General features: G+C 45.7%; 1 protein-coding gene across 5 annotated transcripts in view; it reads right to left on the bottom strand.

Annotated features, from left to right (window-relative positions):
- The window catches only part of SEC31B (SEC31 homolog B, COPII component), a 61,938-nt gene that overhangs the window by 42,489 nt on the left and 4,770 nt on the right, over positions 1-14,679 (bottom strand). For 4 of the 5 annotated variants that reach the window (XR_014146215.1, XM_081823637.1, XM_081823640.1 and 1 more), the window contains exons 2-10: positions 14,550-14,673; positions 14,069-14,192; positions 7,012-7,207; positions 6,703-6,798; positions 5,610-5,753; positions 5,133-5,275; positions 4,168-4,267; positions 3,902-4,063; positions 3,238-3,372 (exon numbers count right to left, since the gene is read on the bottom strand). Coding sequence is in view for 4 of the 5 variants with exons in the window: in XM_081823637.1 (XP_081679763.1) it covers positions 3,238-3,372; positions 3,902-4,063; positions 4,168-4,267; positions 5,133-5,275; positions 5,610-5,753; positions 6,703-6,798; positions 7,012-7,207; positions 14,069-14,192; positions 14,550-14,628 (1,179 nt within the window). In the remaining variant the exon portion in view is untranslated. The remainder of the gene's footprint in view (positions 1-3,237; positions 3,373-3,901; positions 4,064-4,167; positions 4,268-5,132; positions 5,276-5,609; positions 5,754-6,702; positions 6,799-7,011; positions 7,208-14,068; positions 14,193-14,549; positions 14,674-14,679) is intronic. The other variant, XM_081823639.1, reaches the window with a different exon arrangement.

The raw sequence follows: 14,679 nt of genomic DNA, 5'->3' as shown, positions 1-14,679 counted from the left end.
GTCTGACCTCGTCTTGTGCAGTGTCTCTCACACAGGGCCCCCTGTCCCATTCCCAGCGCTAGCACACCTAGGTTATTGGAATAGGCTGCTAGCCTCTGGGTTTTCCTCCAATCCAAGCCTTAGACTACCACCCTGTACCTATGGCTGCTTAGGAGTGTGTTCTGGTTTCAAAGGCCACAGAAGAGAGCTTAAGCTCCTCCAAAGTCAGGGCCAGACTCTCTAGCCTCTCTCTCCCTGCTCATTTATGTGATTGCTCCACATCCCCAAAGTGCCCAGTTCATTCCTGCTTCTGAGCCTTCAACCACCAAAACAGCCCCCCCTGAGCATCCTTCTCACACTATTAGGTACCCTACCTAAAGCATCTGTCACCAAGCAGAGCTTAGTAAAGTTCCTTGACTCCAGCAGGTCTCCACCGTGGCTGCACATTAACACAACCTGAGGAGCTATCCAGAGTCATGAGGCTGCACTCCAGACAATGAAGTCCGAATCTCTGGTGGTGGGACTAGACATCAGTATATTTGAAAGTTCTTCAGGTTGCAGCCATGGTTGACAACTACTGCTTACTCCCCAGCCCTTCACTATTTCCTTTCCTGAGACCTCCTCCTTCATGAACTTGCCCAGTTGGAATTCTTCACTTGATTCCTACAGCACAAACCTACACTACAGATTAGTGCTAAACAAAACGAACTTAATTTTTGATTTGTTAATATTTGATAGTCTTACAAAGTGCTTATGTATATTCTCATTTGAGATTCATGTCAATTCACTAACATAAGCTAAGCAGGTACTACTATCCCTATTTTACAGACAGTCGAACTGCCCAAGGTTACCCAGCTAATAAGTGACAGAGCTATGATAAGAATGCAGGCCTCCCAAACTGAGGGTTCTAGAGGGGAGGGGAGTGGGGGGATGGGTTAGCCTGGTGATGGGTATTAAAGAGGGCACGTTCTGCATGGAGCACTGGGTGTTATACGCAAACAATGAATCATGGAACACTACATCAAAAACGAATGATGTAATATATGGTAATTAACATAACATAATCATAATAAAAAAAAAAGAATGCAGGCCTCAGGCGCCTGGGTGGCTCAGTTGGTTAAGTTTCCGACTTTTTGGTTTCAGCTTAGGTGGTGATCTCAGGATAATGGGATCGAGCTCCGTATTGGGCTGCTCGGCGAGAAGTCTCCTTGAGATTCTCTCTCTCCCTCTCCATCTGCCCCCTCCCCCCACCTGTGCATGGGCACTCTCCCTCTCAAATAAATAAATAAATCTTAAAAAAAAAAAAAAAGAATACAGGCCTCTCCAGACAGACCCATAAATACAAAGAAACTGGTGGTTGCCAGAGGGGAGAGGGGTGGGAGGATGGGCTAAATGAGTGAGGAGGAGTGGGAGGTACAGGCTTCTAGGCATGGAATGAATAAGTCATAGGGATGAGAGGCACAGCGTAGGGAATGTAGTCAATGATACCATCATAGCGCTGTAGCTACACTTGTGGGGAGTACGGCATAACGTACAGACTTGTCAACCACTAAGCTGTACACCTGAAACTACATGTAACATTGTGCATCAACTCTACTTCAATAAAAAAAGGCAGAAAATCAGAGCACCTGGGTGGCTCAGATGGTTAAGCATCTGCCTTCAGCTCAGGTCATGATCTCCAGGTCCTGGGATCAAGCCCCGCGTCGGGCTCCGAGCTCAGTGGGGAATCTGCTTCTCCCTCTCCCTCTGCCTCTCCCCCTGCTTGTGTGCTCTCTCTCTAATGAATAAATAAAATCTTTATTTAAAAAAAGGCAGAAAATAAGTATTGGGGCTGATGTAGAGAAAATGAAACTCTCAGGCATTGTTGTTGGAAATATTGTGAAGCTGCTGTGAAAAATGGTATGGTGATTCCTCAAAAAATTAAAACACAGAACTACCTCCTGAAACAAACAAAGAATGTACTTCTCTCAACATCAGAATTCTTCACCTCCTGAGTATGTTAGATTCACCTCCACAATAAAACTGGTGGCTGTGAACACAAGAACCACTTATTCGATACATCTGTTTTCAATTCAAACCTAATATTTAAAGCACTGAATTAAGTGCTTTAGGACCCTGCCACTCCTCAGACCAGCCACAAGGGCATCACCTGGGAACTTGTTGGAAAATCAGAATCTTGGGCCCTACCCTAGACTGAATGAACCAGAATCTGAATTTTTGTAAGATTCCCCAGGTAATCTGTATGTGCATTAAAGTTTGAGAAGCACTTGCTTTAGGGATAAAAACGGACAAAATGTGGTCCCTATCTTCAAGTCTTCAAGGAGTCTATTACTTAGTAGGGTCTCCACACATGTATTTAAGTAACCTTAGTACAGTTAGAATGTATCATTACAGGAATAGAAATCTTGGAAGTGAAGTTTGACAAGGGTTTAAAGACAGGCATTGTGGACGGGGTGGTACTTAAGCAAGGGACCATGAAAGACTATAGTAGGATTCAATGGCTCAGGAGAGACGTGAAGGGCAGGGTACATGCAGAAGCAGCAAAGTTGAGGAGTTATTTGTGGAACAGAAAGGAGTCATATGTAACTAGAACCTAGGGAACACATAAGAATAAGGTGGGGGGGCGCCTGGGTGGCTCAGTTGTTAGGCATCTGCCTTTGGCTCAGGTCATGGTCCCAGGATCCTGGGGTCGAGCCCCGCATCGGGCTCCCTGCTCTGCAGGAAGCCTGCTTCTCCCTCTCCCACTCCCCCTGCTTGTGTTCCCTCTCACGCTGTGTCTCTCTCTGTCAAATAAATTAAAAAAAAAAAAAAAAAAAAGAATAAGGTGGGGATAAAAACTGGAAAGGTAAGTCCATAAGGAAATGGGGGTCAAAGGTTTTGGGCAGAGGAGTGACAGGATGGAATTTATATTTTTTTTCTTTCCTGCTTTGTATTTCTAACCCTTACATGTCTGGACTCACTACCAGTCCAGACATGTAAGGGTTAGAGAAAAATCAGGTGGAATCTCAGGCAGTTCTCTATAACCAAGCAGCCTACAGCAACCAATACCTTTTAGACAGGACTGGCACAGTAAGCAAGGTGAAGGGGTAGAGGGAAAAGCAATAGTAACTCTGCTTGAGCCCTAAAATGGGCCTGATCTGAGACACAGGCAGTGGGAATAAATCTATAGAACACAGCTACATGTTGGGCTTACGAGAGGCTTCACAAACACACACACACGCACAACCATGCACACACACTCCCACACACTATACTTACAGCAAATGAAACACCTGCTGGCCTTCTCAACCATTTGGGGGGGTTTTTTAGAGGAGGTATCAATGATGCTTGGGCCCCTTGCTCTGGTACCTGCAGCGGTGGGAGAGGCTGGCCTTTGCTGAAGAAAGAAGAGATCTGAGGGTAAAAGCACACCTGTATCACCAACCTGAAGTGGTGCTGCATCTGTAAACTCTACTCTGGGAGAAATCCTTGAGATAACCAATCTGGCCCAGAAAGGCTGGACTCCCGTTTTCTAGGGAACTGGTAGTGAGGGTAGGACTCCCATGCAGTAGGCTCTTGGAAAGCCTACTGCATCCAAGGTCTACAGTGGAGTGTAGACACAGAATGGATCTACAGGAGAAAAGGAGATAAGACAGTTCATACTTCCAAAATAATGGTCCCGGCATGGAGATCCAATGTCCCTGAAATATCACAGGGAACATCCAAGAGCAAGAGTCAATATGAAGGCCTCTTTTGTATCGTGGCAGGAACGGACACCCTCCCAGGAAGATGGGCACTAGAGCAAAGGTGAAGCCCTCCCAACCCAGGGTCCTGGTTTCCCAGTCTCCAACAGTCCCCACTTCCTCCTAGGCCATTCGTCCTTTTCTCTCCCCCCATATAGAGACAGCATTCCCTCCAGCATTCTCCACCAAGCCTTTCAAACCTTGTCAGCCTGTCTCATCTGCTGGACTTCCCAGCTCCTACCCATCACGGAGTACAATCTTATCCAGCCGTCAAAGGAGGCAGCAGAGAACACTGGAGGGTCCCGAGGGCACCACTGCACATCAAAGCACCAGCTGCTCTGTGTGGGCAGCTTATACACTACCTGTGAGGGAACCCGACCATTAGAGAAACCCTGACTTAGGTAATGTGACCCAGAACACACAGCTGATTTCCCCTCCCAGCATGCCCACGCAACGGCCAGCCTACCTCATTGCTCCCCAGGTTCCAGCACAAGATCTGGTTGTCCTTGGCACTACTGAGCAGAAGCTCAGCATCAGCCTGGCTCCACGACACTGACAAGATCCCCCTAAAAAGGAAAGAGCAACTAACATTTGTCAAATGGCTACTCTGAGTAGGGTACCTCAAATATCTTGGATAAATTTCATCCCTATAAAATGAGCAGTCTCATTTCATTTTACAAACGAGGAAAATGAGGCTTTGAAAAATTAAAGAACCTTCAGCAGTCATGCAGCCCGAACCCAAGTCAAATCCCAGAGCCTGTGCGCTACACACTGTATCACTTTGCCCCCAGACGTCCCCACAGAATGGCCTGCTTCTTTTCCCTGACTGTAGAGTAGGGACTATGAACAGCATGAATCAGGCAAGCACCCACCCCTCTGGGTGCTTTTTTTTTTTCGCAGGAAGGTGGTGAGGACCCAACTCTTCAAAGTCCCCAAGAAGGTATAGAGGCAATACAGCTCTTTAGTAAGAAAGAACAGTGTGGGCTGCTTTTTCTGCTATGGGCCTAAGAGCTACAGCTTCAGGGGCAGGCCTGTTCAAAGGATAGATAGGAGCCTAGGTTCTCTTATTAAGGAGAAGTCTTGGAGGAAGCAACCTCACTACCCAAAGAAATGAACATTATCCTTAAATCAGAGCCTGGGGACTCTCCCAGGGGGACTAAACATTGGCTCCAAATATTTCTCATGACCCCATCTACACTCCCATTTCTGGAAGTTAAATGGAATCTCAGGTTCTTTTCCATAACCTCAGGATCTCAAGGATCTCCTCTTTGTTGGGGTTACAGCTAGGACTGGGAGACTGTGTGTTCACTGGGAATGACTTTGAAGACACGCAAGATGTTTGGTAACTAAAGTGAGGCATTCACTGCCTCCTACCCAGGTCAGTTATGCCCCACCATCCACCAAGGATGTAGACAGAGCTTGAGACATTACCTACTGTGGCTCTCCAGCACCTTCAGGGGCGAGGAGGCAAAGCGCAAATCCCACAGCTGAATCACTGGAAAACGATCATCTTCTGAACACAGCACCAATTGGGTGGCTATGTCTGGGTGCCAGGCCAGGCCTGAGCTGTGCATCTGTGGACAAAGCAGACCCCAATGGGTGATATAACCTGACACTTCTGGTTATGAACCTTTTCTGCCCAGTTGGAATAGGACCTCTGAGGGCAGGTTTTGTGTCTCTTCTGTGTGATAAGTGATGACCATGAGTAAGTAAGGAACACTAGTAGCCTCTGGATCAGCTCTGTTTAGCTTCCCTAAGCATTCACTCTCAACAGGAAATCTGCTAAGAGGCTGAACCTACAAGTGCAACAGCTGAAAGCAGACACCTGGCCTGGGGAAGAGCAGCTCCAAAGTCTAGGCATGAGAAAGAAGCCAGAGCCCGAGCCTGTATTCTGTCTCCATGACGCACCCTGTTGCTATGATCGCTGACTTTGATGATAGGTTCATTCTTCCTGAGATCCCACACAACTGCCTTGCCGCTGGGGTGAGCAGAAGACAGAATGTGTTGAACTTGCCGGTTCCAAGCGAGTGCCTTGATGTCTTCTGGAGGCTGCTGAGGCAGGAAGGGTGGGGAGGGATAGAGGATAGAGGACAACTTGTCATCTCCTGGACCAAGAGCCATTTGCTGTTCCACTGCTCCCAATCCCCCACAGAAAGCCCAAGAGTAGACATGGGGCTTCCCAAACCCAGTGTCAGGGAGCTGGGAGTTGAATTTTCCAGAGAGGATCCTTTAGGGGACTGGTGTAGAAGCTGAGAGAATGGCAGGCACACTTGGAATTTACCCCTATCTCAAGGTGCTCCTGAGAGGATGGAGTCAAGATTTAAAACAGCCCTCTTATCTATGACAAAGAGAGAGGTAGAGGAGGAGGAAGGGAGGGAAACAAAGACATGTAAGACCCCCAGAAAGAATGAGGCAGAAAGAAAAGCCATTGCTATTTTTAGGGCACAGGGTGCTATCAAATTTATACTTAACTTACCTCACGATACTGTAAGCACAAGACAGAGAAGAGCCAGGAAGCAAAGAAGATGGGCCCAGTTATAGACTGACAGGTAGATGCACTCAGAGACAGACATACACCAGATCCCCAACTGCATGGGAGAACCTGCTATAGAGGCAAAGCTGACCCACCCCAACAAAAAGGACAAGGATATATCTGGGCGTCCCCTCTTGGCCCCACTCCACTGAGCCCAGGGCCCTACTCTACTCTGCCTAAGCTCTACTATGATAAATAGTACTCACTCCTTTTCTCAATGTCTTTTACTGCCTTTCTTCATCTTCCTTTCAGAAACCCGAGGACAGTTCTTGACCACAAACCACCACACACACACCCTCCCCTCCATCCCTGTTATGGGTTGGCTGGTAATATGTTAGTCTGTGGTGCTTTATTTCCCTCCAGTGGTAAAGTCCAAACTCTCCTGTGCTCTGGGTGCCTCCAGAATTCAAGACTTTCCTGGGCAAATCAGCTGCACACTCTAATCAGCAGCCCCGGGAGACTCCTTACCTGTGACTTAGATCCTGGGGTCCTTGGCACATTTAGGTTATTCAAATCCCAAATAAAGATTTCAGAATCACTGGCTCCCGAGGCCAGGAGGTTGCCCTGTATGAAGAAAAGGCCTTAGGAGACACACCATCCCAGGAAAAGGTACGAACAGGTAAGGGGGAAAGAGACCCACATTTGGGGCTTCCAAAACCTCCCCCATAACAGTGTGGGAAGGGCTAAGAATTATAGACTGGAGGTCACAAGTGAATGCTTCCACTCAGATCTGTGGCTCCATGGCTTGGGCATGTTTGACCAAATGAAATGCAGTACCTGGAAAGGATTAAAGTCAAGGGCTCTGACAGCCCCCGTGTGCTTCTGTCTCTGGGCAATCACAGGCTCCTTCCCGGGAGACAGGATGTGGGCCACACTGTACAGAGTAAGCATGCCATTGTCCCCGCCACCTGCAATGACCCCGGAGCCTTCCAGAAGCCCATCGCCAATGTTCCCCCAGATCAGCTTGTAAAACCTACAAAGAGGAGGAACTGGCATCAGCACCAATGCAGAATCAGGTCAGTAGGCAGAGAGGAGGCATTTCTGTCAGCCTCTGCCATTACGCAGGTATCCCCACCGAGATGGAGTCTGCCTGTCTCCCTCACTTACTAGACACACAACACCGTATTCCTTGCTTGGTCCTGCCCTTTCTCTGGAAAAAAATTCCATCTTTGTTACACTAGGAAGGCAGGAGACCACTGCCTCAGGGTTGTGTGGCATGTTTGTTTTTTTTAATTAACATTATTAGGGTTATATAGGCCCAGGGATACATATTTCAAATAGATTAGTTTACTTAATCTTCACAACTCAAATAACAACAACTAATGCTTATTGGATACTTCCTATGTGCCAGGCACTGTTTTAAGTGCTTCACATGTATTAGCTGATTTAATATTCAATAACCCTATGAAGTATTATTAACTCCATTTTCAATTGAGGAAACTGAGGCACAGAGAATTTATGAAACTTCTGTATACACAGTAACTTTATCCCTATTTGACAGCTAGGAAGTGGCAGAATCAAGGTTTAAAGTCCGGCCCATCTTATTTTATTTATTTTTATTATTATTTTTGTGGCGAGAGAGTGAGAGCAGGGGAGGGACAGAGGGAGAGGGAGAATCTTAAACAGACTCCACACTCAGCATGGAGCCCAACATGGGGCTTGATCTCATGACCCTGAGATCATGACCTGAGCCAAAATCAAGAGTCAGACGCTCAACCCACTGAACCACCCAGCTGCCCTGGCCCACCTTATTTTAGAGCCTGAGCTCTTAACCATCATAAAATAGTGTATTCTGTTTAGAGGAAGATCCAAATTCTTTTGTACCTGACTAGAAGCAGGTTTCCCTACACCAACAATTGCTGTCCCCTCTTCCCTCTCAAGCTGGAAGTAAAAAAGACCCAAGGACCTCTCCACCCTGTGTCTCTTCCCTGTGACTAGCCCACTGGATCTGCTATATGGTTGCAGTGGGCCAGCCCTACAAACATAGAAGCGTAAAGAATGAACATACCTCTAGGAAAACACTTTTGGCTTTCTAATGATGCTTCTCACAAGACACTGCCCGTGTCTTGCACAAAAGAAAAAGATGGACCCTGCGCCCCTGCAGACAAAGATGGGTCCTCTGCAAAGCCCCTAGGGAAGGCATGTGAGATCCCCAAAGCCTCACAGGTAGTCTGTCCTTCATTTCACAGCTGCTAGCCAAGGGTATTTCCACAGCCCTTCAGAGAAGCCAGATTTCACATCAAATGATGTCATAAGATCCCTAACTGAAATGAAATGCTTCCACACCCTGGAAAGTTGGCCAAGAAACTGAGTGGGGTGACCGGGCAGGGACCTATCTGGCCAGTCACTGGTGCAGCAACCACCTGTTAGAAGTACAGAGCTGAGCACTGGTTGAGACCAGGTCAGCAACTGAGATAAAACAGCAGAGCTGACACAAACAGTGGCTCCAAAGTTACTGTCCAAACGACCATGTGTTCTAAGGTTGCACTGATCTTAACAAGGCAGACAAATGTGCGTTACACTGGCTCAAGAGGCTGCCACGTCCCCCTGGGGCCAGACGTCAGTGCGGGCAGCAGGCAAGTCAACAGAGTAGCTAGAGAAGCCCGGAATCGGTCTCACAGGAACCAAAGGAGAGTATGGCCAGAGAAAAACTCACACAGGGATGGTAGAAGATGTTGCAGTAACCTCAGTATGGTCACAGCTTATGACATCCAGACCGAAGACAAAGGTACCTGAAACCTCAAGGGGGAATCACCAAAGAGTTGGAAAATAAAGCCCTGTTAGTTTAGAGTGACCAAAAGGCAGAACACACAGCGTGACAAAATGACTCTCTCTAAGCATGTAGAAAGTACAGTCCTATGGTTAACGATTTCACTAGTGAGGGTGAAGCAGGAGCCCAAACAGGACATGATAGAGAACACCTGGGAGAGTGGGTGGGACCAGTTGGGACAAGTTAAGCAAGGACCCGGACATGATCATTCAGTGGGCTCAAGGAGTGTCAATCATCTCTGCTCTGCAAATGGACAGGGAATAACACGTGTGTGTGTGTGTGCGTGTGTGTGTGTGTGCGCGCGTGTGTGTGTGCGCGCGTGTGTGTGTACACACGTGCATGTGCATGCAGAGGAAGAGCGCAAAAGCATGTAGGCAAATGCAACAAAAAATTAACAACTGATAAATCTAAGGAAAGGTATATGATTATTCACTGTACTATTCTACAACTCCTCTATGTTTGAATAGTTTCAAAATAAAAACTTAAGAAACAAGATGACCTTTGGCTTGAAAATAGGACTTTCAGACATTAGAAGAAAAGAGATTTAAGGAGAAGGTATAGAAAGCGTTTGTATAGAAAAATGGGAACTTTCAAAACATGAGAATACCGATGGAATTCTCTGCTGAAGAGGTTCCCATGGAGATGGCAACAATGGGCACCATAGAGCATCAAGAATGATGGGTGGCACCTAAAGAAAATACAGATTCTTTACACACCTACCTAGACCTTGCAAAGCAGAATTTCCAGAGAGAGGCCCTCAGAATCCACATTTTTAACATAAGCCCCCAGGTGATTCTAACAAGCAACCAGGGTTGAGAACCCCTGTACTAAATACATCAGACTGATACCACCCTAGACCAATAACCAATAAGGGAAGACGTTGAAATTCACAAAGACAGAACCAGCCCCAATGACCAGCTCATGGCTATGCTTCTGGCAGAGAGAAAAAGACAAGGTTAAAGAGAATAAACTGAGGCCTGAGAGATCAGAGGGTCATCCCAGCGAAGCTCAGCTGAGGCCAAGCTTTAGCTACTTTGTAATTAGGAACGTGCGCTGTGTCAATTCTTGCTTCTGTAATTTAGGTATTTCTTTGTTTAGGATTTTGCTTTGATTTGCTTAGTCAGGTTCCTTTTTAAAAACCCCAACCTCATCTTAGCGAACTGAAGTGAAAACAAGCCAAAATAGCTGAGGGAATCCAAGTTTCCTTAAAAGTCAGAGTGGTGAAGGCAGTGCTCCAAGCTGGAGAATGAAGGCAGTGAAGCGGAGCAGTGGCTATTTGAGGAAGTCCTTTCCTTATCCCTAGTAGGCACCAGGCTACTTATGCCTATACATCCCAAATTTACAGCAGAGAAAAACAGAGAGAGAAGTTAAATAACGTGTCCAAGAGGACATTAGATGGCAGTGCTGGGTTCTGAACCCAGATCTATCCAACAACAAAGCCTACGTTCTCTCTACTCTGTGATTTTTTTTTTTTAAGATTTTTTTTATTTTGAGAGAGAGAGAGAGCACGAGCCATGGGGAGCGGCAGAGGGAGAGGGAGAAACAGACTCTGTGGGGCTCCACCCCAGAACCCAGAGATCATGACCTGAGCCTAAGGCAGCCACTTAACCAATTGAGCCACCCAGGCACCCCTCTACTCTGTCATCTTGATGTAATCTCTAAAGAAGGCAAACCTTGGAAATGGGAAAACCAAGTACACAAAGTGATCTTTTTCTGCTTGCTGTTCCACACACAGGCACCCAAAGAAGGTCACAGTCCTCCCCAAGTAGCTAGAACTGCTATAAAGGTAATGGAAGGTAGATCACCTTTCTTCATGTTACTAGAGGATGGGTCATACGGAGGTTACAGAGACCACAAAGAGATCAGTGTAGACACAGGATGGAGTACAGTACACCCATCACACATCGGCCTCTGATCTCATTCAGCCACAGCAGCTGAGACCTCAGTTCACAAGTCAACACACATCACGTATTATTCTCCCCAAAACATTTCTTCTTGCATGAGATTCGTCTAACAAACCAAACATCGCCAGCTTCAGCGGGCGTGCTAATCCGAACAGATTCTGATGCATCCAGGGCATTTATCTACTTACAGCCTGAGGCAGTCCCTTGTCTGCACCCTTACCAGTGTTTCAGAGCAGTTCTCTTTTGGTCAGGTATTTCTAAATACGTAACATTTCTCTGATGCATCATGGATTGAGGATAAGGGGGTCTTCAGAATTCAAATGTGGTTAAGCCATGGGTCTGGTGAAAAGGGCAGGCAAAGGAAGGGGAAAGATTTTGAAAAGTATATGTTGAGGTAATAATGAAGAAACACAAGGAAGGTTTCTTAAAAAAAAAAAAAGAAGGGGCACCTGGGTGGTTCAGTCGGTTAAGCGTTCAACTCTTGATTTGGCTCGGGTCATGATCTCAGGGTCCTGAGATTGAGCCCTGAGTCAGTCTCCGTGCTCAGTGGGGAGTCTGTTTCTCTCCTTCTCCCTCTCCCTCTGCCCATCTCCTCTCTTTCTCTCTCTCTCTGATAAATAAATAAATAAACCTTCAGGGAGAAATAAAAGGAAAAAGGAAAGAGATTATGCTATAAAAAAGAAAGGGAAGGAAAGACTGAACATAAGACCTGAATCTAGAGCCCAGTAGGTTCTTAGCAGTCATCTTGCACAACCTCTTCTTTACACATAAGTGAGGAAACTGAAGACCACTGTCAGAATACCATTTGCACAGTCATGTACCGTTAGCCAAGGATGCAACTCAATACAATTGTGCTTTCAACTAAACCATGCCAAAGATGACACAGAAAAAAAAGAGGTAAGCATAAAGCAAAGAATGGGCAGCCCTCTACTACCCTGATCATCTTGGTCAATAGTTTGAGATGTGGATTTCTGAGTAAGTGACTGAACCCAGGCTGAGCCACAAGTGGGTGTCTAAGATAATTTCTTCAACAAGACTCTTAATAGATCTAGGTCAAAGGTAATTCCTTAGGTCTCTGGAAATGCAAATCAAACTTTGGATACAATTATGGAGTTAGAAAAGAAAGTAGAGATGAAATACTATCAATAGTGTTAACTGTACTATTTATTTTGGTTATAGCCCCAATCCTTGCAGGATGGAACAGAGTATGAAATGAAGTTTATGATTCCTGAATTGAGTACCACCAGTTCAAAAAGGATCCCTTCAACCTAGCTGGCTGCAAAACCAACCAATCATCCCCCTTGAAAAGCTCTCAAGCCACTAAGATTAACTGAACAATAACTATAACTAACTGAAATGGTGGCTAGGAGTGCTCACTTTGGTAATCCAGACATTTCTAATGTCACTTGTTCATTTAACGGATATTTATTAAGCATCTAATGCCAAGTACTGTTTTAGGAGCTAGAGATACAGCAGTGAGTAAAACAAACAAAAATCTCCGCCCAGAGGGATCTTAGGATATAATTTCAGATTTCTTTTTTCTAAAAAAGGGTTTTTTTAAGATTTTATTTATTTATTTGACAGAGAGAGAGAGTGCACAAGCAGGGGGAGCTGCAGGCAGAGGGAGAGGGAGAAGCAGGCTCCCCACTGAGCAGGGAGCCCAATGTGGGGCTCCATCCCAGGACCCTGGGATCATGACCTGAGCCGAAGGCAGATGCTTAACTGACTGAGCCACCCAGGTGCCCCCTTTTTAAAAAAAAATTTTTTTTTAAGATTTTATTTATTTATTTGACAGAGAGAGGGAGTGTGCGCATGTGCACACACAAGCAGGGGGCAAGATTTCTTAAGCAATTACATTGCCTCTTGATTAGGAACTCTTTCTCCTAAGGAACCACTACTGTGCTGAAGCTGCTGCTTTGCTGGCTGAGGATAAGAGCCCTTGCCTCCTGCCCCTCTTCTTAACTCCAGGAGTATGAACATTATTGCATTAGCTCACCCCTTTCAGGGGCCCTTTCTGAAATGCTTGCTTAGATGCTAAGAATATTTCATGATTATTGGTAAACCCTCCAGTGGCTGCTCTTCAAAGGGAAAGGTACTGAAAATACAAAGAGATGTAAAAAAACTATAAAATAAGGGATACTATCAGAAAGTGATATAGGGGCTCCAGAAAGGGAGAATAACTAACCTTTATTAGGTTAAACCATGAAAAGAAAAAAAGGGTACTTCTGTCTAAATTAATTAATCTCTCAGATGAACCAAAAAATGCACAAGAGAATGCAAAGTTGCATTTGGACCAGTAACCTCTAAAGTGGGATGGGCAAGATAATTTTCTGAGCTGTAGGAAAAAGACTTATATTTTTAATCTAAAAGTTATAGAATTGCATTTTTAATAGTAGAGTAATGCATGTATACTACTTACATTGCCTATATAACTTGAGTATAGTGAATATTCACATTTTCCCTGGTGGTATGAAAATTTGGAGACCACTGCTGTAAGGCACATCTTTATAAAACCTTTATAAGAGAAAAGTTGAATAATAGAAAAAAGGTAGATTTTGGAGTTAGGCCTAGATATAAATCCTAGCTTCCCAGAGTTTCAGTTTCCTCCTATGTAAAATGGGACTAATGGTATTTATGGCCCAGGCCCATTTTGAGGGATGAATAAGATATACAGAGCTCCTAGCATAGTGTCTGGCCTGTATACATATGCTCTGTGAATGCCAGTACTCAGCCCTGTAAGCCTGCCAGAGCCATGAAATCCACGAGGACCCAATCTGTGCCTAACCACGATGAAGAGAGAGGCTCACTCATTCTCCTCCCACTGGCAGAAAACAAGATATTGTTTAAGGTTATCTTCACAAGAGCCAAGGGAGGAAGGAGCCAACATCTCTGGGCTCAGAGAGAGATCAGGTACTTATGGGTCCAGCTTTGTGTGAGGCGTCTCTATCACATGATTCTGCCTGACACCACTGCTGCTGCTGACCAAAAAGGTACGAGTGGGTGTTTTAAAAAATCCTTTTGCAAAATAAACCCAGGGTTAACTTCTCCCCTCACTTATCTCCTCATGAGCCCTGAGAAGCACACATTACTACCAGGATTCCTGAACAGGGTCTACATCAGGATCTGTCCCGCACACTCATCAACAATTCAGACATAGTACCTGCTTGAGGCAGAAAGGACTCCCTTGTGTTTCAAGTCCAAAGAGGGGTCCCTGAAATCAATCTCAAAGATTTCCAATGTGCCATTTGTGCTAAAGGAGGCATCTAGCTGCTGGGCAGATGTTCCTAGGCACAAGAAAAGTTAGGAAGAGGCAGCATATAAGCAAAAATACATGCATGGATTTGGGGTATAAATGGTTAGGGAGTGGAGAGGCAGAGGAACAGGAGAAGACTGGGTATACCCTTTTTCAAGTCGTAACTCCAAAGAAAGCAAGAAAACAGGAGGTGCCCTGGCTTGAGCCATAGTTCAAGGCTGCCCCCGGGTACTCCAAACACCTAATGTCCCCTTGCTTATGCTGCGAGCAAACCCCACCTTTCCATGACTCTAAAGCTTTCTCTGAAGCTCAATAAAGAATTCTGGATATTAAGTCTCCCTTTGACCTATGTATTTTCAGCAGATCATAGTCCACAATATCATCATACCTGTGGCCAGATACACAGGGTACTGGCTGGCTGGGCTCCACGCTTGGACAGCTGGCCGTTCAAGTTCCTTTAGCTTCATGGCCGGTCCTGTGTGTGGCAGAAAACTGACATGGCCCTCAGCCTACTGAAA

Source organism: Leptonychotes weddellii, chromosome 6 (assembly GCF_054177405.1).
Source record: "Leptonychotes weddellii isolate Sample4059 chromosome 6, ASM5417740v2, whole genome shotgun sequence".
Classification (NCBI taxonomy): Eukaryota; Metazoa; Chordata; class Mammalia; order Carnivora; family Phocidae; genus Leptonychotes; species Leptonychotes weddellii.
The sequence above is the reverse complement of the archived record's forward strand: the minus strand, read 5'-3'. Positions and strand labels throughout refer to the sequence as shown.